Source organism: Archocentrus centrarchus, chromosome 8 (genome assembly GCF_007364275.1).
Source record: "Archocentrus centrarchus isolate MPI-CPG fArcCen1 chromosome 8, fArcCen1, whole genome shotgun sequence".
Lineage (NCBI taxonomy): Eukaryota > Metazoa > Chordata > Actinopteri > Cichliformes > Cichlidae > Archocentrus > Archocentrus centrarchus.
The window spans coordinates 12,311,470-12,339,401 of record NC_044353.1 but is presented as its reverse complement, the minus strand read 5'-3'; the positions used below and the strand labels follow the sequence as shown (position 1 = coordinate 12,339,401).

Here is a 27,932-nt window from a genome sequence, read left to right as displayed (position 1 = left end):
GGCTTCGTGTAAACGGCACCTTAAATGGCAGTAAACATTAACATGTAGGCGTGTTCTTGCTCACCGCTCTTGTTCTGCCAAAGTGAGGATAGTAAAATTTGCATGAGGCTATAATTGATTCAGAGTGGTGGCTGTCCTGACCTGCATCCAGAGTGATTCATTTCTAAACAATAGCAGTAATCAACAAAAAATATATTAGAATTATTTGTAGCTATTTAGAGTTGGGCAGTCATGTTACCAGAGCTAAAAGGAAAATGACCATACACCAACCTATTGCGTTGCCAAGACTTGAATTGGAGTTTTAATTATACTTGAATTCCTTTTGATCTGGATAAGCACCTTTAACTGCTAACCTAAGTTCAGAAAACAGCAGCATCCAATCGCTAATCTTTCTGCACTTTAACACCCATCTTACTTTGAACTTCTTGTACTTTTACACTTATTTCCTTTTCTCTTTGCTTGCTTGCTTTTTTTGTCATGACTGTTTCTAACATTTCTCTGCTCTGTTTTCTATCGCTCAGTCTTTTTGACAGTCTTTCCTCTCTGTTTCCAGGCATGGCTCCCATTCGGGATTCCGTCAGCCACTCCCCTAATCAAACAGGTGACTACACATGGTCTTCTTTGATATTCAGTCTTCTGCAATTCACTCCTCCTTCCAGTGTCCTCTTTTGGCTCTGAGCAATCATCAGATGAGAGAGACTCAGTCTGACCTGACCTTGGCTGATAATGCATTTTATTCCTGACATATGAGTGACGCAGTGAGGGTGATGAATGAGTGAGAAAGTGGGTGTCAAAGGGTGCAAAAGAAGACATGGCAAGGAAACATGATAGAGCTGGCAACCATTTTGTGTGTAAGACTTTTAAGTTAGATTGACCAAGTGGGCAGCCAAGTGGTTGAAGAGACTCTCATATGAGCGTTTTTTTTTTTTTTTCTGAGAAGCAGACATCTGGTGAAGAAACATGGATAGAAAAGAGCAGCAGATGTTTTAAATGAAGAATGTAGTGAGGTTGGAAATGGTAAAAACAGTACTGAGGTACCTTCTTGAGCTGATGCTGTGGGTGCACTGTGTGTCAGTGAGGAAGAAATATGAGCAAACCTTTGGTAGTTTGTTACTGTCTAAATGTTCTTGCATAATAAAACCTTTTATTATCAAAAGAAAGCCAATGTTACTGCATTCACTTTCTCTAGTGTTTCCATTTACAGCTGCCACTGGATGGGTGTTTGTACAAAAGTCTTTAACACATTTATGTATAAAGTCTAATTTTAGAAACAGGCCAGCTCTGACTTAGCAGTTTTTTAAAAAATAATTTGGGTGGGGAAAAAAGCTTTAGAAGTCTGAATAATTTGAGTTGCCACTACTTTGTTTCCTTTCCCAACTGTTCCCCTCTTTTCCTCTATCCTCCCTCTTCACACTCAGTTGCTGTCTCCTCTGTGCCCTCCACTCTCTTGCTGATGCTCATCCTCCACCTCACTGAATCCAAGTTTATTGCTTTGGCACGCTTTTGGGTCCTGCTGTGGTTACAAAATGGTGGCAGCTGTGTCCAGGCTCAGCCCTGGCAGTGAGCACATCCAGAACAGTAGGGTAGCTGAAGCTTGGAGGGAATAGAAAAATATAAAGGCAATTTTGATTGAGGGACTTTAATTGAACACTGTTTTCAAGTTTAGTATATGTTACAGTTATTGTTTTTGGAGTAAATAATCAGGATTTTTTTGTTGTTTTTTTTGTGTTTAGTCCAAACACTGTCCTCTGTGTCCGCGATCTCTCCCCAGGTCTGGATCATCCCGGCTTGGACTCGCAGTATGAGCCTTCCCCCTGGTCATCTGGCTCTCCCTGCAGCAGTGACAGCAACAGCAACTGGGGCAAAGCCCTAGTGGACGGAAGCACCGACACACCCAATAACTGTTCTTCAACCAGCTCTTCTGTCTGGCCTCCCTCTTCCTCTTCTTTTTCTTGCTCCTCCTCTTCTTCCTCTTCTGGCTGTGGGTCAGGATCAGACCCCGAGTCGGCATCAGAATGCATGGATGCAGATTCTAGCTCCTCAATCGGCTCAGAGAGAAATCTTGCTGCTGTTGCTGCTACAACAGTGATGATGATGTCAGCAAATGCTTCTGCATCTTCTACAGCTTCTTCCCCCACCTCTTCTTTGGGGAGTTCTGCCATGATGGTCAGTGTTTCTTTAAATGGAGACGGCAACAGTCATCAGGTGGTTGGCACAGGTTTGGAAACCATCAGCAGTGCAAATAATGGAACTAACATGTCTGAGCCCTCACAGTACTCCATGGCTGGGTCCAACAGTATTGGCAGCAATAACATGAGCAACCACAACAAGCTTGTCAATAACAGTGGTGTATGGGGTACCCCTTCAGGCAGCAGTGTGATGCCCACTGGTGGAAGCACCCCCTGCATCAATGGAGGGTTAAACCCAAACACTTTAAACCCAAATGCCAACCATGGTGCCTGGCCACAAAATTCAATCCCAAACCCAGCATCCCATGGCCAACGGCCTTCACAGCCTCAGGGGATGAGTTCCAAACTGGGTATGGCTCCCCAACAGGGCCCCTTGTTGGGCTGGGGTGGCATGGCAGCTTCGGACAACAGCAGTATGATGGAAGACACAGAGGTGAATAATGGTACATCAAGCAGCAACAGTGGAAATGGTGGCCTAAAGCCTACCAACCTTAACACTGAATCCAATGGACCAAATAACACTATCACAATAAATACTACTACTACTACTACTAATGCCACAATGACCTCTAGTCCACCAAACTCTACCGCCTCACCCCAACTCAGCGGGGATTGTTCCTGGGGTTCCATTGGAGGAGGGAACGGGGGTCCGCTGGCCAATGGAAACCCCTTATCAGCCCCCCAGCACCCCCAAGGAGAACAGGTGGGTAATGGGGCCTTCGGTACGCCTTGGGGCGCAGCTACCTACCCTGTAGACAAGGGCCCCCCAAATGCAGACACTGTGAACTCCCAAACCCCCTCTACTGCTGCTTATAAGAGTAATAATAACCACAATAACACTGGGGCCCTACGCTGGGACCAGGGGCCCACCAACACCCCAAACCAGCTTCAGAGCAACTTGTCCTGCAGTATTGGCTCAAATCAAATCCCAGGCTCTGCAGGCCAAACATCAGGAAATGGGAACCAAACTACGATGGGCCCTCCAGCAGCAATACCTCGCCCCTGGGGGAGCAGTGCGTCCTCGTCTTCATTGTCTTCTTCCACAACCCCTAGTAACAACCCTTCAGATGCTGGAAGTCATAAAGGAAGTTCATCTAACAATGGCTGGAAGAGCCTAGAGGATGATGCCATGGGCATGGGAGGAGCAGTGGGAGGCAGTGGAAGCCATGGCTTGGGGAGTGTTGCTGGAGGCTGGGGTCGCTCTGGAGGAAGTGAGGGAAGCGCCGAGAGCTCCGGAGGCCGTTCCAGCTCAGACAGAGACAGCATCCAAACAAAAGGGGGAAGAAGCAGAAAAAGTCCCAATCCTACAGCAGTGCTTTCACTTCTGATTCGGGCCGAAGTAGACCCACGAGTACTGTCCAACACTGGGTGGGGACAGACGCCCATACGGCAGAACACTGCCTGGGATGTCAATTCTCCTAACAATCAGCACCAGGGTGCCAGAGGAGATGAAAGAAAGCTTAGTAGCGGAAACTCCAGCTGGGGCAAAACACCGTCAGCTCCCTCCCAGACCTCTGGAGGTAGGTGGCATAATGTGTATGAACCTCATTTTCCATGTGAATGTATTTTAAATATATATTTTTAAAAAATCATATTTAGACTTAAGAATAATTTCAGATAACTCAAGGTAAGAAAATAATTGATGTCTATCTCCTGTACTTGCAGGCTGGGGGGGTGGGCCAGGCAGCTCAGGCAGCTCAGCCATAGATACTGGAAGTTCTGGTTGGGGTGAGCAGAAACCAACTTCTGGTTGGGACAGCAAAGGCCCACTGAATGGAGGAGGTGGGCAGAGTGGCTGGGATGATGGAGCCAGCTGCAAGGGTAGTAACAGTAGCAACACCTGGAGCAACAACATTAACAAAGATGACAGGTAATTAATTAAATAAGTATTAAGGAAAAAAGTCACATAGCTTAGTATATTTTTAAAGGCTTTAGATATTCCCCGTTTAATGCTTTACACGCCACCTTTTTTGTGTTTTTTAGATCCAGTACCTGGACTAATGCCTCCAAACCACAGCAGGGCTGGGGTTCCAACAGTGGAAATGCAAGTGACACTTGGGGTGGCAGTGGAGATGCTACCAGAGCAAGTTCCAGCAACCACTGGGGAGAGCCCCAAAAAAATGCAAGTTCAGTAGGCTGGGACAGTGACAGTGACCGGTCTGGTTCTGGATGTTGGAGCGAGCCGAGCCGAACCAACACCAGCAGCAGTAATACCTGGGTGGGAAGCGGAGGATCAAATACTCCAGACGTGAGCACTCCAAATCCAGGCTCCACTTGGGGAGACCCAGTCCTCAAACCCAGTCCTCAGAGTACCACTCAGGGCTGGGCTGAAACACCGAAGAACAACAGTGGAGCCCAGAACTGGGGTGAGCCAAATCCTAAGTCCTCTAATGAGTGGGGAAAAGGTCCTGAATCCAACATGTCCAGAGTCAACCAAGGTCTGAACAAGCCCACAGGTAGTTATCAGGAATATCATATCAAATGCTTTGCTTTGTAAGTTATTCTGCTTGGAGTTTTGAAAGAGATTGTATGTATGGAAAATAATTTTCAGTGGGAGGGCCTAAAATTGATGACTCGCTCATTTATTCCTATCACAGGCTGGCTGGGAGGCCCTATGCCTACAGTAGGTCAGAAGGAGGAAGTGACAACTGGGTGGGAAGAACCTTCTCCAGAATCCATCCGCCGGAAGATGGAGATAGATGATGGAACTGCAGCTTGGGGAGACCCTGGTAAACACTTAATTTATAGCAGGTTTTCTTAAATATCTTATGGTTTTTAATTTAGTAGTGTGAAATTGGAGTGTTTTTTTTTTTTTTTGTTTTTTTTTGTTTTGTTTTGTTTTTTTATGGGGGCGTGGGGTAAATTAAGAAACATTTTCAGCTAATACTCAAAATACATTTTTCTAGGCAAATACAGTGGTGGGTCTGTCAACATGTGGAACAGGACTGCTCAGCCTGACCAGGAGGCCATGGGCCCATCCCCTCAGCACCAGTCCCACCCAGCCCACAGCTCAATGCAGCATCTTAACCAGGACAAAAGCTGCAGTTCTGGTAGGTTGGATAATGTTTGCACACCTGTATGAATACACAGTCGAGGTACAAACACACTCGTGTCCTTTACTTTGACTGTAAAAACAGAAAAGGACTGTCATACAAAAATGCATGCATGTGACTAGACAACATTAAAACAGGTGAAAACATAATCATTACACCACAGACCCACACTTTCTCACTGTGTAGTCTAGGCCCACAAAAATATTGTTTGCCAGGTTACAATAGATCTTTTTAGGTGCCGTTTACACGAGACCGTTTTCATTTTGAAACGTTGTCGTTTTGATGCGTTTCGGCCTTCTGTTTACACGACAACGGAGTGAAAACGATGTGTTTTGGAAACGGGGTCCAGAGTGGAGCGTTTCAGAAACGCACCGGTTTGCGTTCTCGTGTAAACACTTGAAACCGGGGTGATTTGAAAACGCTCGACTCGCACATGCGCACTATGGTTGCGACGGCCACAGTTTTTCGTGCACGCGCAAATTGATAAACAGTACTCGCAGATTCACGAGTGCTTCTTATGCTTTTCTTGTGTTTTCACCATTTTGTAATTCAGCGTTGTGTGCACCAGCGATCCAACCTCATCGTCAGTCCACACAAAACCTCTCACATTGGCCGTTTTGTAAATAATGAACAATTTGCTGCACTACCTACTGTGTCACTCCACGCATGCGCGTCTTGCATAAACAAACTTTGCAAAGAGAAAACCAATGCCAACTTGTGGCCTGGCATGGGAACTACATCGTTTCACATGTCATCGTGTAAATGCGGATGTTTTCTGAAACGCTATCGTGTAAACGAAAGGCTGAAATGCATCAAAACGACACCGTTTCCAGTGAAACCGGCTTTGTGTAAACGGGGCCTTAATCACGTATTCCGGTGGTTTTTAGCCAGAGTGGAAACTTTTCATTTTTCAATATGTTATGCAGCTTCTCATGCTCCAGACTCTGGGTTGGAATAATGCACAGATTTTTTTTTTAATATTAATGTGACTTAATAAGGGCATGAGACAGTGTTTAAAAAAAAAAAAATGATGCAAACCTTGTGATTGGAGTTTGTAAGAAAGGTGCGAGTCTAACTCACTGTCATTCAGATGGCTAGAAATTAAGTCTTAAAGGTGGTGAGACAGTACAAATAAAACCACTGTGAATGCGCACACTCTCAAATGTATACAAAGGCATACACAATTTGCAAAGAAGCATGTCTAGAGTCCAAACATGTACAGCCATTCCCTCCCATTTCCCTACAGTGTTGTCTGTGTTGAAGGCTCTTTGTAAAGCCAGTTGAGTCATCCCTTTGGAATGCTAAGAGCATCGATTTTTCTCTTCTCTCACCCCCCCCCCCCCCACCCCCCACCCCAACTTCCCCTCCTCCCTTTCTTGTTCACCCGCCAATTCTGCTTGCTGTAGAAACACAGGCTTTTGATGGGTTTCAGGAAAACAGAGCTAGAGAGGCTATGAGTGGTAGAGGAGGTGGTCTGTTGATTTGCAAATAGGACGGGTTCCAATGTAAGATGGGAAAACTAAAACGAGCAGGCAGCTATTCTGTGGAAGGGGCCTGAGAAGGAGAAAAGCAGGAGGGGCTGTTGGGGTTATTCAAGGTTTCTGGTTTAGTGAGCTAACTGGAGAAGTGGATGTCTGAGAAGGGTGGGGCCATCTCACGAACTACTGTATTGAGAAAATAATTTGTGGGTTTTGATTTATTTTTGTTAATTTTTGGTTATTACCTTGTGAAGTTAAAAAGTCTGGGTCACTGAAAGGAAATGATCAATACATTTAGCTAAATTGGAAATGTATTTCACTGTGCAGTAAGGTGTACATGTAATCAAATGAAATCAAATATTCAAACTCATTCATACACACTCGCAAACACATGCATTGTGGTTAAAATTTCCTTTGGATTCTTGTCAGCTGATGCATTGAAGTCAACAGAAATGAAGCAAAAGATTGTAGTTACTGGTTGTCAATTTGTATGTACATCTGCTTCAGTTGCTGCATGGATATGCCAGTTTGTGGCTATGTGAATCTGCCGTTTTTTTGTCAATCTGTCAGTGTGTGTATGCTTGTATGCAGTGTTAGGCGTGCATACGTGCGTGAACATGCCAAGTCAGATGCAGAACATTAGTGCCGGAGGCCACCCCATGATCTGTCCTATTTTTACAGGGAGGTATCCCTGGCATCTCCCCAAATGTGTCCTGTGGAGGGAGAAAGTAACGGGCCTGTGTGGTCAGCTGTAACAAGAGCCTTTTGAACTCATACATGCACTTTCTTGAGCACGCATTCTGTTACATTTCAAAGGGTATAGTGTCCTGCAATGACATCTGCACATCCACAAGCGTTAAAGAAAACACTGCTTACATAAGTGAGTGGATATAGGGTTTACCAGGGAGTGTTGCCATCACCTAAAGGTATATTCTCCACTTCTTGGGGGGGGGCTAGCAGCATTGTTGTACATTTGAAAATTTAAATTTGATCTTCCCACCTTTTTTAATATAATTCAATACACTTTACAACTGGCCTAATATTGCAACTCTGAGATCTTTAATAGTGTTTAAGTATATAAGTAGACTACATCACAGAAACTATACACTCAATGAGTACATCCTTTGTTCTTCAGGTTGGGGTGAGCCATACACCCCGCAGAAGGAGCCCTCATCATGGGGAGACCCCAGTGCTGCTCCGCCTGTGACTGTGGACAACGGGACATCTGCTTGGGGAAAGCCCAATGACAGCAGCTACAGTTGGAATGACAGCAGGGATAGCAGAGAGTCTGGGTCTGGATGGGGCAGTCAGCATAAGTCTGGTATGTGCACTCAGGAAGTTTTTAAAGTAAAAGTTATGAACTTCCAAGGAGTACACCTTAAAATAAGAATCAATCTGGTCTGACTGTAGCATGGCAGAAGAGAGAATTTCCCCTATAATGAGTTAGCTTTTGGTAATTGGTTTTTACATCTCTCCTTCCCTTCATGATAGCCCCAGGTCCCAAGCGTATGGATACATGGTGTGGTGAGGAGGTGGGAAATAGCTGGGACCAGGAAGAGGAAGTGGAGATTGGCATGTGGAGCAACAGTCAACAAGACAGCAGACCCCATGACCAAAGCACCTGGAACTACAAGCATAAAAGCTCAACTAAGGTTTGTTTATCTCATCTTTCCACATTTGTCCATCTGAAACAAGACATTTTAGTGAAGTGCTTAGTTTTTTGCTTTCATGGTAAGCAGTTTTTAAAAAGCAGTCCTAATGTTACTCCTTTGTTCACTCTGTTTCAGATGAACAAACCAGTCAACAAACAGGAAGATCCCTGGATGAAACCTTTCATCAACCAGTTCAACAGCATGAACTTCTCTGTAAATATTATTAATTATTCAGTTAAATATTCCCTGTGTTTGTGTCCTTCTAGCACACATGGAGCTATTGATAACTTTCTTAATGAAAGTAGTGTTTCGGAAGCAAAAACAGAAGCTGTAAGTACAGAGGAATGCTTTCCATTCGCAGTGAGACACTTGTTAATCTCAGTACTTGATCAGAATTTGTTTAAAGGCATTTAGTTTCCACCGAATGAAACATCTGTTGTTAAAGCATGCTGAACTGTTTAGTTTTTTAAATGTGTTATGCCCTAGTTAAAGAATGCAAAATTTATGCTGTTCTGTCTTCGTAATCACATTTTCTTGGCTTCCCTCTTGCAGAGGGACTCCGCTGATGACTCCATTAAGACTGGAGCAGGGATCATGCAGGACAAGCGTATGGACATAGGCAGTGTTGGGGACTTTAATGGAGTTATGGGCAAGAATCCTGGGTCCCGACACCAGCTCCACAAGGAGTCCACCATGGATCGCAGTCCTTACTATGACAAGGTATGCACAAGTGTGAACAGAGTACATGTGTCTAGTGTACTCATTCCACAGGTATGCTGTATATGTAGGACTAAGGAAAATGGTCTGCTGTTACAGTGGAGTAGGTGTAGAATGGCTGTCTCTCTGGCTGTAGACTGCCTCACAGTGGAGGCTTTAATACACTGCAGCTTGCTTGTGTTCTTTTTTTAAATGAGTGTTTTATTTGATACTTGCCACTTGCATCATCTTGTATCATCATTACTAGAAGCAAGCACAATTCTGTGCAAACTGTTGTGGCTATGTTTGGCTTTGCTGCATTTCCTTCAGTACAAAGTGCTACTTTTCACACCACTTTTTCTACCTTTAAGCTTTTATTTCATCCTGCCATCTCATTTCCACTGTGCTCGCATCCTTATTTCTGGCTTCTCATTCTTCTCATACCTCTTTTGCTCTGTCACTCTCCCCTACACTGTCCCCACACCCTGCCATTATTTCTTCTATCCACATCTCTCTTTCCTCCACCTTCAACTTGTCTTCAGTAAAATTAACTTTCTTCTTTTCTTCTTCCCTCTGTGCTTCTTTTGCTGCTGATGTGCTTCCTGTCCCTGTGTGCTTGCCGTCCATCTACTGTGTACCTGGCCTTGCTTCTGCAGCTTTCACCCTCTGCTTACGATATCCCAGCTTCTGATGAACTCTCCTCCAATCAAAGCATGAGCCTTTCCCCTTCCAATTCTGCTCAACCTGTCCCTTGTCTCAATTCTGGGCCATCTACTTCCCACTCTCGTTCTGGGGCTGCTGGGCAGGTGAGTGAAGAAGGATGCAGAGGTAGTTGTCTTGAGACTTTGGAAAATCCCTTTTTGATACAAAGGTTTGCCTCTTGATGTGAAGAAAGGGTAAAATCAGTGACTTGCCCTCCATCACATGAGTAATAGTGGTGGCAATCTTTCTCCTGAGCGGCACAGAATGCAAAACTGGATTTCCACCAGAAATGTGTACACACAGCACTGCTGGGGGGGTTAATGATCCTCTGTTCTCCCGCAGTATGGTATGTGACAGCTGTGTGAAGTAGGTCTTGGATGCAGAGGTCAGAGAGAGCGATAACTGACCTGTTGTAGTTTGGGTATGAAAATAAATGTGTGAATATCAGTTGATGAACAATTTTCAGGCTCTTGTGGTTAAGAAAACAGTTAATGGCAACAGCTGACCAACTTAATGATTGTAGCCTGTTTAAAAATGATGCTTAGGCCCAGCAGGGGGTCAGCTTCTGTACTGAGCTGCTGTAATGCGCAAATTTCCCCTTTGTGGGATCATTAAAGTTTTATCTTATCTTAGGTCTGGAATAATTCATCAACTGTGAGAATGATGGCAGAGAATTTCCAACTCGGCTCCAGAGAAAGTGTTGTTGGCTTTAAGCCTCAGCTGTAAAATATCTCTCTCGTTGTATATGTTTGCCCTCTAGTGGATGTCGTGATATTCAAATGGTTGGATTCTAGGGTTTTATGTTTGGTTTTGTAAAATCAGTGTAATTTTTGGCCAGTTTTGATGGCGCTAACACGAGTCTCTAACAGTGGTTAGGATTCATTTTGATTGCTCTTGTATCAAGCTTGTTTTTTTGTACACTGTTTAACCATTTGCATTTGTTTCCCTCTGCTCAGAATGTAAACCCAATGTTGGGTGGCAACACCGTAGCACAGGGCCGAGGTGGCCCCCAGTCCCAACCCCCTCCTCAACCCAATCTTCGTAACCAAGTGCCTCCACCCATCCTGCCCGCTCAGGTACCTCACACAAAAATATAGAGAACACCTGCTTTTGTACCCACTCCTCCTCCTGTTTTATGCTGCAAAATTAAGTTTACATGTGACTTATCTCTGTCATGGTACTAAGGGGTGTTCCATTTTACTTAAAGTGCATCACCATTCAGTCCCAAATTGTTGTGTCCAGGTTTCTTCATCCCTGTTGAAGTACCCGGGAGGTAATGGCGGTCTGAACCCTCTGTTTGGCCCTCAGCAGATGGCTGTTCTCAACCAGCTGACACAGCTCAACCAGATCAACCAGATCAACCAGATCAACCAGTTACAGGTAGACATCAGTAGAAGAAAAGTGGTAGCAAAATGTGGCATGGCTTTAGACTGTTATTTCTGGTTTTTACCTCAAAATGACTTTGCAGAAACAGAGCCAAAATTCGTGACTGTAACATTAATGACATGATGATTTAGAACATTTTCTCGTCTGTCAGCGTCTTATCCTCCAGCAGCAACAGCAGAAGGTTCAAAGCCAGAGACCCATCCCTATGGGACGTCAGACTGAACAGGTGTGTGTCTGAACCTGCTAAATTACACTCAGGGTTACAGTAGTCTTGCATCCTTGGTTGCTTTCTCTAACCTTCCACGTTCTGTCCTTAGACACGTCCAGTTGGTTCGTCTCCATCACTGATGCAGCCACCACGACATATGGACCCCTCGCTGCTGAAACCGGCTGCACCCCTCAAACCGTACCTGGATAACTACATGTCCCACAACACCCCTGAGATGCTGAAGGATGCAGCTGCTCTTGGATCCTTCAGCAACTTCCCTTTAAGTAAGTTAACTTCTGCTGCTGTTATTACAGATTGGTGTAGGAGCAAGGCTGGGATTTTTTTTTTTTTTTCTTTCTTCAGATCTCTTTTTTTTTTTTTTAAGAAAATGATCTGCACATGAGTAGGACAATTCTTTAGGGTTATATTTCTGCCTTTAAATTATGCAATGAGTTCTTGAATAACGGTTGGCATGTATTTAAATAAAGTAAATATTTTCTCTCCTTTTGTCCTGTTTCTCAGACTTGAATTCTAACCTGAATGTACCCCTGGACATGGGTGTTGGTGGTGGAGTGAGCTATAAAGAGCCACCCCAGTCCAGACTGAAGAAACTTTGGGCTACAGACCCTCCGGAGCAGAACAGCAAACCTGGTACAGAAGAACTGCTTATAGTTTGTGGCACTGCATGCTGTGTTATTGTTTGAACAATCACTGGCTTTCTTGGAGAGGAGGTGATGAGGTGTATTTGTGGTGTGTGGGCTATGTAAAGATTTCAAAACATTGGTTTGAAAGTAAATAAAGCGTCCCTGCACTTTCACTTTCTGCAGATGTAAAATTTACCCTTTAAATGTTCACATGCTTGTTTGTCCCACAGGTGCTATGTCGTCTGGGCTGCGTCTGGAGGACTCCATCTATGACTTAATTTCTCCTGGCCCCTCTCCCCTGAGTCCTCCCGGCCAATCAATGGGCTCGGTGGGCGATGGCTGGCCACCTCGTGCCAACTCCCCCCCGCCCCATGGAAACACTGTCACCTGGCCCCCAGGTACAGACTCCTTTAAATACACCTAGACTACTAAATTGTTTGCTTTGAACCCTGCTAATGTCTGCGTGTGTTTTTGTCCTCAGAGTTCCGGCCCGGGGAGCCTTGGAAAGGTTACCCCAACATTGACCCTGAGACTGACCCTTATGTGACCCCAGGCAGTGTCATCAACAACCTCTCCATCAACACCGTCCGCGACACAGACCACCTCAGGGACAGGAACAACGGTAGGTCGCATACATGACAAATTACTACCACTAACAATGACTTTAACATTGACCGACACTGACCCTCCTCCTGATGTTTCCAGGGCCATCCTCATCACTGAACACCACGATGCCTTCTAACAGTGCCTGGTCATCCATTCGTGCCTCCAGCCACAGCGGTTCCCTCACCAGTACAGCACAAAGCACTTCAGGTTTGTGTTGCTGTTTGTAATTTGGATCTGCTTTAGTGAAGTTTAAATCTAGAGATATTTTCTGCATATTTCCCGTTTATTCCCTTTAAAAATCTTTCTTAAAAAGCTACTTGGCAAATCTGAGAAAAGGACAGTAGGTAAACAGGTTGTTTTCCTTCTCTCACCATGCAGCCAGACCCAGTGAGTCAAAGTGGTCTCCCGCCGGCAGTGTGTCCAACTCCTCCCTAGCTCATGAGCTTTGGAAGGTCCCCCTGCCTCCCAAGGCGCTCTCTGTGGCAGCCCCCTCCAGACCACCACCTGGCCTCACCAGCCAGAAGCCCAACCCTCCCTCCTCTGGCTGGGATGGCTCTGCCCTGAGGCTGGGGGGCTGGGGCTCCACTGAGTCCAGATACACGCCTGGTAAGAGAAGTGTACCCTTTACAGAAATGTTTTTTACTTTAAATCTGTTCTGTGAAATAGGCAGAACAGACTTGTTAAATCAACAGACCAAAAGCTGGTTAGAGACCACAATATTATTTTTCTGGCAAGAATGAACAATATGACCGCTTGTTTTAGTGCTGCATTTTATTTTGTCCTATTTCGGCACATTGATCACTGTATGCTGCCTCAAATAAGAATTTGTGATTTCATAGTTATTCTGATGCACAGCGTGGCAGAACTATTTAGATCTCTTAGGATATGTAGAGATTCCCCTTGTTATAAACTTATTATACATGCACTCATTTATTTAGCATAAAAGCATCCTATTCTAGCTAATGAATGACTCCTTGCTATGTGTATTGACAGGTTCCAGTTGGGGTGACAGCAGCAGCTCAGGGAGAACCCAATGGCTTGTTCTGAAAAATCTCACACCTCAGGTAGTTGTATGTTCATTCTCTCAGCATTTTACTCACACTTGTCACGATCATTAGTTCCATTTCTTATATATTTCTCTCCTGTTATCACCTTCCCTGTTTAACCTCAACCTTTTTGTTCTCCCAGATTGACGGCTCTACACTGAGGACCCTGTGCATGCAGCACGGCCCTCTGATCACATTCCACCTCAACCTGCCACATGGTAATGCTGTGGTATGCTACAGCTCCAAGGATGAGGCCGCTAAGGCCCAAAAGAGCCTGCACATGTAAGGGCATCAACCACAAATACAGAAATCTATCTTTCTTTATTCGGCTTGTCTTAGAGCAGGTGACCTTGAATAAAATGAGGATGTTAATGGAATGCCTGCTATATATGGATTTTTCACACTTAGTCAGATGTCTCCTGCACACATAATGGCTGGAGAGAGAAATTTTCAGTTTTATAGACAAATCCAGGCATTCCTCTGATCAAATACTTCAAAAATAAAGGGAGGAATTGGGAGTAGTTGACCTACTCCATGTATGCAAAAATTTTGCTATCGAAGTGTATTTAAAGGTAGTTTAAATTGTTAAAGAGCCACAGGGTGCTTTGTAGTGCCAAACAGTCACGCTTTATCTCACCTACTGTGTTGCTACAGGTGTGTTTTGGGGAACACTACTATTCTGGCTGAGTTTGCCAGCGAGGAGGAAATCAGCCGTTTCTTTGCACAAGGGCAGTCATTGGCCACTCCCTCCTCTGGCTGGCAGACCATTGGCTCTTCACAGAGCAGAATGGATCAGTCTCACCCCTTTCCAAGCCGCGCTTCTGAACCTAACCAGTGGAACAGCAGCGACCTCCACAGCTCCTCCCTCTGGGGTGGGCCCAACTATTCCAGTAGCCTGTGGGGGACCCCTGGTGGCACCGAGGCAGGGAGGATCAGCAGCCCTTCTCCAATCACCTCCTTCCTCCCAGTAGATCACCTGACAGGGGGCGGGGACTCCATGTGATCTGCCTGTCAATCAAACAGGCTCGGTGAAGGGTCAGTAGAGAATTCTCAATAATCAGCAGAATAGAGACAAAAATGTAGTTATATAAATGCAATGGCACTAGTTGGACTCTCTCATTTACAAGATATTCAACAAAACGGGGTCTCCCCTGTGGAAAACAAGTTACGTTTCTCTCTCTGCACATATGTCCACTTTGTTTTAGCCCAAAAACATATCAGTCGGAATACTTGAATCATGCAGGCCAATTCTATAATGTGAACGGATGGATATTTGCCTCCAGGTAGTGCTCTTTCAGACCGAAAAAAAAAAAAAAAAAAAAGCTTCAATCGAGCTCATTATTATATATATTTTTTATTTCATTCGTCATGTTTTTTTGAATTCCAATTCTTTTAACACTTTTTTTTTGTTTTTACTTTTTTTTTTTTTTTTTTCTTTTTTTGCATTTGTTTGCTGACAATGTTGGAGTATGAGCTTTTTTTAACTTTGCACTGAATGTGTTTTTTTTTTCCTCAGTATATATATGTATATGTATGTATGTATATATATATATATATATATATATATATATATATATATATATATATATATATAATCTGCAATATAGAGGGAGCAGCCAGTTTTTTCCAGTGTAGCTGTTTACTCATTGAGGTCCTTACTGTGTGTGTGTGTGGAATTACTGTGTGTGTGTGCACGTGAGCTGTGAATGAGTATGTGTGCGCTCCTCTCTGCCTTGGCACGCCTACCTTACTGCGTTGTCGTGGAGTTCAAGATCAACAGATAGTTAAAGAATTAAACCTGAGTTAGGATGATTATCTGGTGATAGTTCAAGTGACATTAAAAGTATTGCACCAATTTTGTTTTAAAACTAAAGAAAGTTGAGCTCTGCAGTGCAAAGGACTGTAGCCGCAGCTGGGACTAGTAAGCTCTGCCCACCCTAATGTAGGGAGGCAGAGCCTATCTAGCAAGCCCCCCCACCCTCCCATTATCCCCTTGGTGGGCAGGTTGGTGTGGGTGGGGGAACAGCACTTTCAGAATAGGCTTTCAATGTTTTGGAGGTGCCACACTGCAACCTCTTGTTTACAAGACTTAGGAGGCAGAAAGTGTGTTCATTCTTCATTTTAAAGAGAAGATGGAATATAATAGAAAAAATGCACAAAAAAATTTTAAAAACCGCTTAAAAAATTATAAAAATTTTTAAAAACAAACAAGGAAAAAAAATTTAACTCTTACTGAGGATGAAGACGATGCTTTGTAACTCTGGGAATTCGGATCAGTGTTTTTGGCCATGGCGTTGGTTATTTGAACTATTCCTCTTTGTCTGCTAAATAACCAGCAATGGTTCTCAGGAAATCAAGCCAGTTTTCCCCCCCTTGTAGTTGAATTAAAAAAAAAAAAACAAAAACAAAAAAAAAAAAACTACTACTCCTTGTAGGAAAGGAAAATACAACTTCTAGCACTGAAAACTATGTATAGGTCTGTAAGTTTGTGTTTTTTCTCTCTCTCTGCCAAATAACTGCTTTAAGCTGGAGAAGCTCAACACACTGCTTTCAATATGCTGTCTTTTGAGGGAGGGGGAGAGTCCTAATGCGGCGAGAGGGGGGTCGAGGACACTCCCGGCACTCTCTCTCTCCTCCTCCACTCCACTGATGTTATTAAAAAAAAAAAAAAAAAAAAAATCAAAAGTGGGGAGTGTTAAATGCGTGAGTGCGTGACTGAGTGGAAAATCGTTGTCTTGTCAGACTTATAAACCAAGAGAAAGGCGAATCTGTATCTATGCATACTGTAGCCTCTCGCATTCACATGGCCTACTGAGAGGTGTTTATTTTATTTTTTTCCCTATTTTACTGTGTGTCACACAATGTTTTAAATGTTTAACAAACATTACTCGCTTTTTATTTTAAATTTTTCTCATTGCCACAAATGGTGTTTTTAAAAAAAAAAAGGAACGAAGAAAAAACAAAAATTACAAAAAAAAAAATTTGTTTTGGTTGAAGAGAATATTTTAACAGTGCAAAAGTCGTCCACATTTCATTGCCTTGATCCTAATTGTGTCCGAAGATGCAACAACAAGTCAAGTGGCTTCTACCTGTTTACAAAATGAATATGATTGTATTGTACTGTTTTATTTTCTTTCCTTTGGGTCGGGGGAGGGTGGGGTACTCATCTGAAGTTCCTGACGTGCGCGTGTGTGTCTGTGCGTGCATATGTGTGTGTATTAGTCCGTTCTGTACCGGCAGATGTGAATTGGAGGTTGCGTGAGAACAGTGTGAATGTAAATCCACCAGTGGCGTTTGTCTTCAGAATACAGATTTATCTACCAGTGATTGTTTAGTTACTATGATGCACAGTATGTTCCTATGGTGGTGGTGGGGGGGGGGCGAAGCTTCAGAGAGTGCATGAACGAGGAGTCAGCATTAGTGAAGCCATGGACCTTAATTTCTTTTTTTTTTCATCGTGTAGTGATTTTGTGTTAAGCCTGTTTATTCATGCATGTCTCCCCCCCCCATTCCTCCTCTCCGATACAGGTTTTTATTTCAGAAGTACTAGAAGCTTTAGTTGTTTTTAAGCTTAGCTGTGAATATTTAACAACTTCAGAGCATACGTAGTGAGACAGAACCCTGAGTATTAGCCAGACTTGACAGTGGTGTGTGCCAGTATTGAACCGCTCTCTACCAAATAATTCAATCATACAAAAAAAAATTAGTTTACTTAATTCCAGATCTTTGCGCTCGTTGTCATTGTGTTGAACTGTTGTTATCAAGTGGAACATCTGAACTTTTTTCTTTTTTTTTTGAGTTATTTTTAATCTGACAAATTGAACTGAGGAGCCTTGGATTTTGCACTTGGGTGGATTTTAGAGAAAAAGGCCGTGCGAGCAGAATGCGAAGCTGAGACAGATGTTTGGGTTTTCAGGTCTGTCTGATGGAAAAGGTGTGCCTGAGAGTGTTTGACAGGGTAGTGTGTGTGCGTGTGCATGTGTGTACTGTGATTCGAGAAGATGGTGCTTTGTTGGTCCTGGTGAGGGAGCGAGGTGTATCAGGTTCACCTCTGGCTGCTTGAGCTGGGCCAGAATGTAGCTGAAACGGTTCATAAAAGTATAAAAGACAGCGGAGCCTCTAAATTGTGGATGAGGAGCAAAAAAAAATTAGAAAATCAGAGCAGCAACTACTGCTGTCGTGGTGTTGATGGCGGCTGTTGCCGCAAAGATGCTCGTGTCTTGAGTTTGACTGAAACGAGGCGAGGCTTCTCTTTGTGACTCAGGCGAGGACGGGACATGACTCGTGATTGGCTGCTTCTTCCTGGCTTTTCAGGGACAAAGGGTTGCACTTTGCCTCCTCACTGGCTTATCCAAGATCAGCTCCTCCTCTCCAACTCCTAAGCTTAACTACAGGGAGAGGAGACTCATAACTGACAGGAGGTCTAAAAGGGGGGGCGAGTGGACTCTAAACTGTCTATATTCCCTTTCTGCTCAATGAAATTACACTTTGTTCATTCTGATTTTTGGCAATGTGCCTTTCCTGATGCTGATTCGGGAGCAGCTTTGTCCCTCCTCAGTATCCTTTTCTTTTACCATTATCAGGACAACGGCTGTCCCCAGATCAGCAATTCAGGAGGTAGCATTGCTCTGCTGTTTAGAGAAGGGACAAGCAACGTCTGTAAAATGCCTCTCAATAATGTTGTTACTGTTTTGGTTCCATAATCTCTTTTGTATCTACTGTCAGCCTGTGCGTGTTTGTGAGAGAGAATGAGTGAGAACACATCATCATCATCATCATCATCATGCCAAATCGAGGAGGGAGGGAAGGAAAGGGATTGATTCTTTTTTTTTTTTTTTTTGGTAGTTGTGTATGTGTGCATATGTGTTCTTAAAAAGCTGGACAATATTAAATGCTTGAAGAAAAAAAAATTGTCATTTGCAAAAGGATGATGTGAGGAAAACCTTTTTAGTAAAGTGAAAACCACCACGAGCAATGTACAATCCCCAGGGCTGCCAAGCAGCTTCCCGACAGGGCCAGACGAGGGGAGGAAACGAGGAAAGAAAGGAAGTAGCGGACAGGAGAGGAGGGAAGCTGGCTGGTGATACTCTACTACTTTTTAATGTTTAAGAAAAAAAAAATAATGTGACTCTTTTGTGTTTCTCTTGACTTAAATGTCCTGTGAGTTAAATGCTATATTATATCATAACACACCTGACGGCTCCTACAGTCGATCAGAAAGCGCTAAGGCTTATTTTTTTGACAGGAAAAAAAAAAAAAAAAAAAAAAAAAAAAAAAAAAAACACAAAAACTGTGAGAACCTGCTGTCTTTTCTTGTTTTACATTTAGTATGAACACAAACAAACCCTGAAAAGCTTTAGTCTAACCAGCACAAAGATGTGGGCGGGCGGGGAGGGTGGGTTTATCAGGGGTAAGGGTGGGTGTTGCTCAGAGAGACTATGCAGTGGAGTGTTGAACCCAGGCTTCCATGTCCACCTTGGGTTTTTCTTTTTTTTTTTTTGTGTTCTTTAAATAAAACAAAACAAAACAAAAAAAAAATTCCCAAAAAAATGAGTAAACATAGCTGAAATGGGATTCCCAGTAATATTCCTCAAACATGTTGTGCCATCGTTAAATTGTACAGCTAGTACAGCTACTACTACTAATAATAATAATAATCCAAACTGAAAAACCTTTATTACCTAGCAAACGGTGGGCCAGTTGTAGCAGGAGAGGAGTACAGGTTAAGATTTGCAAAAGTCCATTTGTCGATTTCTCGCAGCTCGCCGTCTCCTCGACACACCGAGGGGAGCGAAGCCGGTGAAACTGCAAATTTTACACGACTACAGTGCTTTTTTTTATAGAGATTCTATCAATCCACAGTGTGTAGTTGGATCACCTGTAAACCTATTATGCACATTGCTTTGGGAGACTGTTGAAACTATATATATAAAATATATATATATATATATATGAGAATATAATCGTAGTGTCTATAATCAACAAGAGGGGGATGTCTTCCTCTTACAAACAAAACAGGAAGTACCTTTTTATTTTCAAACGTCTTCCTCGGGTCATCAAAGGATTTTATCTTTAAACTTCGGTGGAATCTGCACGTTTTGAAGGACAATCTTTATTTGTATGGGTATAAAAATTGACAAAAAACGAAGTCGCCTGATATTAAAGGTATAGAAAACCAACTCCAGTGTGCTCTGATAATGAATGTCTCCTCTGATGCTGTCTATTTGTTTGGTTTCATTTTAATCTTTTTAATCTCCTTCCTTTGTTGCTTGGTTTGTTCTGTATTTTTTTTCCCTTTATTTTTTCTGGATTTTACTGCTCTTAAGAGAATTCGTACTAAGGTGTAGAGTAGTAGGTAGTAGGTCTTCTGTTGGCTGTACTCGTATACTGATTACTGTTTGTAACCCTCTGGCTTCTGCAGCCAGCATACAAAGCTGTATAACTTGGGTACAACCCTCAATAAAAGACTAACACACAGCAGCCGCTTCCCGGCGTCTTTATTTCTCTCTCATTGCGAGCCTCCGTGGTGTAGTGCTTTACACGTTCTCCCCACAGGCAAAAGAGACCAAGGTATGAGGAGAGATGAATCCCTGGGGTTGCATCATGAAATGTGTTTTTAAAAAAATATTTGAGCCTACCTGCAGTGGTGACTCCTTATGAATAAGGGAGAAGCTGAAAGTAGCTTCTTTTGCTGGGAAAACATCTCGAGACAAGATTTCTGTATGACATCAGCAAGCATCTGAATGCTTTGGTTACACTAAGAAATGCCTTTGAATTGGTCTGATTTATAGAAATCCATTTTAAATGGTAAGCATTCACTTTTACTATTTCTACTTGCTTTAAGCTGTTAACATGTTAAAAGCTTTGTCATGTGAAAACTACACAACATCCAGCATTTCAACACGTGCTGCTGACAAGAACCTGTGAAGTTTTTTTTGTTTTTAAACTTGGTCTTGTTTCAGCTCATTCCCACAGTTGGTTCACTTATTTCAGATACATTTTTATTGTTGAAAGGTTTTAATCAGTTTTATTGTAAGATATATTTTTTGAGCGCTAAATTTAACATATTCTGGTCACTTATTGGAATAAAACCTTTCCCAGCTGTGTGGACATCCCGCAACAGTGCCACCTCTTTCTTGGTGTGCTGACAAATATGACCATATTGGCAAAGATTAAAGTTGTATTTATTTTACTTGTTTTAAATGTATACCAACTGTGACTTTTCCACATCGAGGTGAGGAACGTGAAGTCGGTTTATAAATTTCTTATTTGGTCTCAGGTGAAATTGAGCTAATGGGTGTCATGTATGCTTTATCTGAGCTGCTGGTGGACAAAGCATCGGCTCCTTTCTCCTTCTACTGCTAAAGGAGTATTAAGTAAAACTCCTGGTGCTGCAGGAAAAAGACTTCCTGTATGTTGGAAGTATTTTTTTTTTATTCATGATGTGAGGCACAAAACATACAAAGATTAGAAACTTTTCTAATCTTTGTATGTTTCGTGCCTCACATATGGACTGTAAAAGTCGATAAAGACTTTATGGATGCAACACACACACACACACGTGTGCTATCCTGACTTGAAGCCTAAAAAGGTTGGCTGTTATATCACCTTTGTGGGCCAAGCCTCATGTTCAGCCCCTACTGGCTGTCACTTAAAAACAAATATGAACTGAACGGACTCATCTCTGCACATTACTTCGAAAAAAATGCAGAATCTTTCAACCTATTTATTTTAATTTCTCCCTTTTAATTCTGACATCTCGCTCCAAAGGCACACTTAAAGTTTACTCGTGACTGTAAACCAGCTGTAGGTGCCGAGTGTGAATGGTTGTGCGAGCTATGACTGAAGATCTGCCTCTGGCCCAGCATCAGTCTATTTACAACCCATAATACATAATATAGAAAATGCAAAGCACAGCCAATGGAAGCTTTTAGTTCAGGGAATCAAAAAAAAAAAACGCAGCTGATTATTCAGTGCAGTGCAGAGAAACAGTTTCAGCAGCACATGAACCTCACATGTTCATGTTATTCTAATGTTGCATTTTCCCTATGATTTGTACTCTGTGACCAAAGCTGAGCAACAGCAGACGAAAGCATACAGTGTGTCTTTATTGATCTATTAATGACAAATTATACATCAGGACCACAGGGTGGAGCTGGAAGAAGAAATCAAACCAGTGATATAACCTTGTTTAATATTGAAGTTTATCTCCAAGCTGGCCTGAAAATGTTCATTTAAATACAGTCAAACACAAGACACGGCAGCTGATGGCAACATCGCCATAATGGACACGAAAGCTGATGAAGTAGGAAACTGTTCGGCGCCCATCTGCTTCACAAGAACTTCCTGTTGGGGGTGGGGTGGGGGTGGCGGTGACCCTATCTGGATAGAAAGGAAATAAATGAGTACCAACATAATTCTGACTAAGTGTGTGAGCGAAGAGACAAAACAGGGCAGGTGGTGACTTACCTCTGTGGTGTGCTATAGAGCAGATTACTCATAAACATCTTTCTTGTCTGCGATGTACTGTACAATCTCCTCAGGAGTCATCAACTTCTCTGCTTCTGCATCTGGGATCTCAAAGCCTGCGGCAGAAACGAGCACAAGTTTCTGATTACTGCAAATGGAGAGCTGAAGATTTGAATGCATCAACAATATGATTCATTAATGTTGGACAAATCAGTTGACAGAGATATGCATCTGCAGAGATGTTCACAAACATCTCGCTGATACTACAATAGCCAGCCAATGGCAGCAGTTCTCTCAGGGTTTTTTTTTTTCCCCTCCTAGGGTCAGATTGGCTCTCTGTGGGGGTGAAAACGAGCATCAGCAAGATATGCACACATTACTAAAAGCTGCGAGTCTGCTATCTTATTTGACATTTTCTTGGCACTTCTTACAAAGAACAGCATCATTTATATGCGAGTAAGTGTAACCCTAATGCACTTTGGTTCAGACCAAAACCTCTCTGGTGGGTACTAAAAATATCTATGCAAGAAGAACGCTGTTCTCAGTGCACTTTAAATCTGCCCAGGACATCAGAGGTGTAGACAGAATAAAGCGAGGAGCACAAGGCTCTGAAAGGACTTCCTGACCTTGAAACTGTATTAGCCCTAATGTGCAGCGAAGAAGTCACTGGGGCTCCTGTTCACCCACACTATTCTTGATTGTGATGGGAGGGGGAAATACATGCATTTACCAAAGAGATCAGAACAAAAGTAAAAGACTCCCGACTTGCAAATTTACAGCATTATGCACTGAGTTCAAAAGTAAAAGGCAACAAACTGCCCCAAACTGCTCTTCACCACAGTGCACCTGCCAGAGGACATTAAAGTTGATCCTACTGTACACGGTCACAAGACCCAAGCAGACCCTCACTAACCATTTAGATCAGCACATGTGGATATTTCTAAAGGATTCACTTACTTTTGCTTCTGCATCCTACAGTGACAATATTAAACTATAATGTCCAACTGGTCTTCCTACAGCTGGAGCGGCACTGACTTACACCCCCCCCCCCCCCCCCCCCCCCCCCACAGGGGATCAATTTCCAAACTGCTTTTGAAAGAAACCTCCATAACTTTTAAATCAATTACTCCTGTTGTAGGGTACAACAGCAGTCATATTCTGCAGTTTAAGCATCATGGGACTCTTTTGCTGACTTCATGACTAAAGCCTCTGTGTGTAACAGTTTTCTATGCTGTGTACAGTGCATAAAGAGGTTTAGCCTCACCAAACTCATCTTCCATGGCCATGATGATCTCCACCTGGTCCAAGCTGTCCAAACCCAAATCTTTCATGAAGTGAGAGGTTGTCTGCAGCTGTGAAACAGAAACCAACCCGAGCATTAGAAATGCAAGGCAACTTTATCTATATCGCACCTTTCAAAGACTACAGTCATTCAAGGTGCTTTACAAGATTGAATTAAAACCAAAAATAAAAAGAGGAATCAAAATAATGGTGCAGCTACCTGATTAGTTAAAAGCAGTAGTGAATAATGCTCTTTTTAGCTTTTTATAAATAGCTAAAGCTGACAACCTCAATCGGCTAAATTCCTCATCACCCCATTTAGTTTCAAAACTGTGCACCACTGTGTGATCAGCTCTTGCAGACCCTATGAAAAGCTAAATTATACACAAACTGGAAAGTCCAGTCATGCTGAGGCTCTATGGTCTAGTTCTGAATGGGCAAGAGAACTCAGTATATTGCCTAAATGATCCATACAACACAGTCAAAACACAGGCTGAACAAAAGGCTCAGAGGCGAGATGTGTTACTCAGGTTTTTATTTTTCCAAGTCAAAAATTGGGTTTTAAACTAATTCATTACATTAAAATCAGCAGACTTTTCAAAAGCAAGACGAGGATCAACTAATGTGTTACATTCATATATGTCTTAGCTCAAATTCACTGACAGTCTCTTAAACCAGCTGCTGCTTGGTTCTCACCTTCTCTGGGCTGATCTTGTCGTAGAGCTTGAGTACATACATGACTCGCTCTTTGATGGATTCTATAGTGAGGGGGGGCAGGTCTCCATACTGTCGGCACAGCACGCCCACCGAGGTCATCTAAGGATCGCCAAGAGGAGGAAAAGTTAGGAGTGCAGAGGGGCAAAGGGGTTTGTGATCATTCAGCCTATACATTAACTCACCTCAAGAGTGTGCATTACATAGTTACAATGATGCAAAAACTTGCAACACACTGCGCAACAGCGCAGATGTAAGGGCTGGGAAAAGATGCTCTAAATCCAGTGAGGGTGATTTATCCCAACTGAATTTTATCCAAACTGAGAAACAAGTGAAAATTTGTGCCATTTCTCAGGCTTTTAATGCGTCTTTTTTTTTTTTCTGGTCTATAACTGCAGCATTGTGGCTCAATTTGACTAAATTTGCACTTAAATGTCTTGTACATGAGTGCACTGGTGTTCAATTACAAAGTTTACACCTACTTCAGGTTATGCACAGCATGCTGAATCACCTGTAACATTAATACTGTGTTACACAGACAGTTACCGTAATACACGGTAGCATCCATACCACAACAATGCTTTACCGTTCTACACATTATCACCCAGCGTTTAGCCGCAATCAGCCACGCAGTTTAAAGCGTGGAGTGACAAGTGCAACAACACAACTCTGTCAATGAACCCACCAACCTTGCTAACTAGCTAACTAGCCAGCAGTGAAAACTCGGCTGATCCGTCATTAAAAATAGACGTTTCAGTGTTTCGTGTTTTTCTGCCACACCAGCACAAACTCACTAGAAGCAAAAATAAGCTGCTCGTGTGAGGTGAACTTTCAGCGGGTCGGGCTGGCCCCGCGGCTTTGAAAGACATCGGTAGGTCACAGCTGCTAGGCCGCGACGGTTCAATGTTAGCGGAGACTCACCCGGCTCTGGCCAAGCCACCGCGTCCTCCGGCTGTCTGCGGCGAAGGAGAGAGGTCGGTGGACGGCCGCCGCCGGGGCGGCAGCGGCTCTCACTGCGAGGTTACTGGAGCAAAGCCTCAGCGAGGGCCGAGCGAAGGAGCGGACGCACTGCTGCAGGACACGAGCCGCCATGACGGAGTTAGTGGAAGCTGCCAGCGTGCGAGGCGAAGAAGAAGAAAAGGGGGTCAAGGGCTCCGCGTTACGCATGCGCACAATGCAAGCTTTGTGTTTATTTCTTGTTTAGTTGTTTATTTGCGCTTTTTATCGCGCCTTTTGCTAAAAGTCGGTCAAATATAATTATTAACTTTAATAAAACTGGAAAATAAAACTGCCAAGGAGCACGGATTAAATCCAGGGAAGACTAGTCGATCACAGAATCTTTTTATGATTACCTAAATGAGCACAAACATTGTTCCACTTATGTCTTCTTTATATGGAGAAATTAATTGGAAGGAAATTTGGCTAAATGGAGAGGACAATACAGTTGAAGAAGTTTCTTTTGAAATACTACATAAAATATATCCAGTTAAAACGATATTAAAGAGATTTAATATTATATTATTAAATAGCTAAACAAACCTACACACCTGAACGTTGTTCAGGTGTGTAGGTTTGTTTAGCTCTAGGCTGTGCGTGCGTCAACTCACCCGTGTGAACATGCAGAGCATTTAGTAGCAGGCTTTTCTCACAGAGGTCATTTTGTCCCAGCATGCCCCCTCACCGTCACAGCTAAGTGGGACACTGGAGCAGAACAGAGTCATTGTTATTTCAACAGTACTAACTCCATTTCCAGCAGAAATAAAAGCCTCCCCGATAACTGAGAGACTCCAAGTATACACTGAATTGCTTTTGCATATAAACATCCTATGTCTATCCTATGTAGATTTTGTTGTTTGTTTACAACATCATGCACTATGAAACAAATACAAATACAGAGGGTGTTGCTTTCAACTCTTTATCTAATACAATAAGACCTCCTGCTAAAAGGAAATTATGAGGTCTACAGAAATAAGACAATAAAAATGCACAAAGACAAACTTTTAGGCTCAGTTTCCCACATGCTGATTGTGGAGTATCCCATCTGGATCCAGGTAGCAGGTGATATCTTCAGGGCTCAAGCTTTCAGGCAGATTAAACTTCAATCTGTAAAAGCAGCAGCCTTTTTCATCCCCCTTCTTCTTCTCTGCCTTTCCACTGACTCTCACCCTCCTGCCCATCTGTCTGATTGGCGTCATCTCTGAGGAAAACCCTTGAGTGTCCACGGTCAGACTAGAGTTGCCACCCGTCTCGTATTTTACGGAACGGAAAATACGGAAGTACAGAATCGTCCCTTATTTGACAGTTAGGGACGATTCTGTATTTTACGGGACGGGTGGCAACCCTAGGTCAGACCAAAGTGTTCTCCTTCTCTCGGAAGGTTGCAGCTGTCTGAAAACATTCCTCCAGCATCTTGTTTTTAAATTTGTTCATCATTTCCACATTGCTGCACAGCTTGTGTAGCTTTCTCTGCAGAAGATCCTGCTGCTAGAAGAAAGGCTTGCCGTCAGGCCACAACTTCAGTAAAGGCCAACACACATCCAGGGCTAGACTGATGCCAGCCTGGAGTCCATGAGAGTAAAGCATCTTCATTGTGTGGTGTTGAGTCCTCCGGTTGTGATAATAAGCTGTAAAACACAGTGTGCTGCTTTGTGTCTCAGCAGTGTGACTGTCTCAGTTTTTATAGTCTCCACTGTAGGAACAGTCTTTAGGCACTTTTCTGCCTTTACCACAACCCTCCACGGTGTGGAGCTGTTTCACAGAGGAGCTGGCTTTCTGTTTCTTTGGGGATTCATAAAGAATAAAAAAAAAAAAAAAAAAAAAAAAGAATTCGTAGATATTGATATGATTGATATGCTAGAAATTGCAGAAAAAATGGTTTGCGGTGAGGTTTATTTTAAAATAAGTTTTCTTTTTTTAAGTTTAAGTGACTGTAAAAAGGAACTACTTTCGTGAGAATAAGGAAGTTGGGAATTTAAATGTAATCTTCTAATTCAGTATGAAGATTTAGTACAGTGAAAAACAATTTTTGGATTGATTTTTTTACATAAAGCTTTTCAATAAAGGTGAAAGGGGGAAATAAAGCATGTCTTTTGGTCAGTCTCCCTCCCCTCACCACCAACTGGTTGTGGCAGATTGCCACAATTGAATTGAATTGAATGGAATTGAATTGAGCCTATGCCAGCTGTCATAAGGCGAGAGGCAGTGTACACCCTGTACAGGTCGCCAGCATGTCACAGGACTAACACAAAAAGACAGACAACCATTCACACCTATGGGCAGTTTAGAATCAGCAGTTAACCTAACCCCACTAACTGCAAGTCTTTGAGCTGTGAGAGTAAACCGGAGTACACGCAGGGAACCCACGCAGACACGTGTAGAACATGAAAACTCCACACAGAAAGGCCCCCGACCAGATGGTAAATTTAAACCCAGGACCTTCTCGCTGTGAGGCAACAGAAAATATAGAATATAGAATATCAAAGTGCAATAAAATCTTTTGGATTGCTTTTGAAAGAGAAACGTATACGGAATATGGAAACTTGTTTCCACCACTGGAGGAAAAAAATGCTGTAAGTCAAGATTTAGAGGTAGTATGTTGAAATTTCGAGAAACAAACCTTAAATTTCGACCTATTGACAGCAATTTAAATTTTTATTTTCATTTTATGCTATTTTATTTCATTTTTCGTGTTTTTCCCCACTGGGGAAAAAAAAAAGAACTATTATGTCAATATTTCTACTGGGATATCATATCTTTGATTAAGTATTTTTATTTTCCTTGTATACGCGCACATTTATGTTTTTATTTT

General features: G+C 42.8%; 2 protein-coding genes and 1 pseudogene across 2 annotated transcripts in view; 1 reads left to right on the top strand and 2 right to left on the bottom strand.

Moving 5' to 3' along the window:
• LOC115783931 (trinucleotide repeat-containing gene 6A protein) overlaps positions 1 to 14,982 on the top strand; it is a 33,017-nt gene extending 18,035 nt beyond the window's left edge. The window contains exons 5-26 of the mRNA XM_030734938.1: positions 554 to 601; positions 1,772 to 3,709; positions 3,855 to 4,059; positions 4,173 to 4,645; positions 4,787 to 4,918; positions 5,096 to 5,239; positions 7,856 to 8,041; positions 8,212 to 8,372; positions 8,508 to 8,585; positions 8,925 to 9,092; positions 10,727 to 10,846; positions 11,013 to 11,150; positions 11,308 to 11,382; positions 11,474 to 11,648; positions 11,887 to 12,015; positions 12,239 to 12,406; positions 12,490 to 12,630; positions 12,714 to 12,821; positions 12,993 to 13,220; positions 13,608 to 13,678; positions 13,803 to 13,942; positions 14,315 to 14,982. Of these exons, the coding sequence (XP_030590798.1) occupies positions 556 to 601; positions 1,772 to 3,709; positions 3,855 to 4,059; positions 4,173 to 4,645; positions 4,787 to 4,918; positions 5,096 to 5,239; positions 7,856 to 8,041; positions 8,212 to 8,372; positions 8,508 to 8,585; positions 8,925 to 9,092; positions 10,727 to 10,846; positions 11,013 to 11,150; positions 11,308 to 11,382; positions 11,474 to 11,648; positions 11,887 to 12,015; positions 12,239 to 12,406; positions 12,490 to 12,630; positions 12,714 to 12,821; positions 12,993 to 13,220; positions 13,608 to 13,678; positions 13,803 to 13,942; positions 14,315 to 14,663 (5,373 nt within the window). The 5' untranslated portion in view covers positions 554 to 555 and the 3' untranslated portion in view covers positions 14,664 to 14,982. The remainder of the gene's footprint in view (positions 1 to 553; positions 602 to 1,771; positions 3,710 to 3,854; positions 4,060 to 4,172; positions 4,646 to 4,786; positions 4,919 to 5,095; positions 5,240 to 7,855; positions 8,042 to 8,211; positions 8,373 to 8,507; positions 8,586 to 8,924; positions 9,093 to 10,726; positions 10,847 to 11,012; positions 11,151 to 11,307; positions 11,383 to 11,473; positions 11,649 to 11,886; positions 12,016 to 12,238; positions 12,407 to 12,489; positions 12,631 to 12,713; positions 12,822 to 12,992; positions 13,221 to 13,607; positions 13,679 to 13,802; positions 13,943 to 14,314) is intronic.
• Positions 14,983 to 21,835: 6,853 nt separating this feature from the next.
• ndufab1b (NADH:ubiquinone oxidoreductase subunit AB1b) lies at positions 21,836 to 25,252 on the bottom strand. Its single transcript, XM_030736005.1, has 5 exons — positions 25,046 to 25,252; positions 24,107 to 24,226; positions 23,394 to 23,481; positions 22,130 to 22,245; positions 21,836 to 22,042 (listed from the first exon to the last, which is right to left on the bottom strand). The coding sequence occupies exons 1-4, from the start codon at positions 25,214 to 25,216 to the stop codon at positions 22,154 to 22,156; spliced, it is 471 nt and encodes a 156-aa protein (XP_030591865.1). The 5' UTR covers positions 25,217 to 25,252; the 3' UTR covers positions 21,836 to 22,042; positions 22,130 to 22,153.
• A 479-nt stretch (positions 25,253 to 25,731) lies between these two features.
• Positions 25,732 to 26,707, bottom strand: LOC115785219 (heat shock protein 30-like; annotated as a pseudogene).
• Positions 26,708 to 27,932: the final 1,225 nt, after the last annotated feature.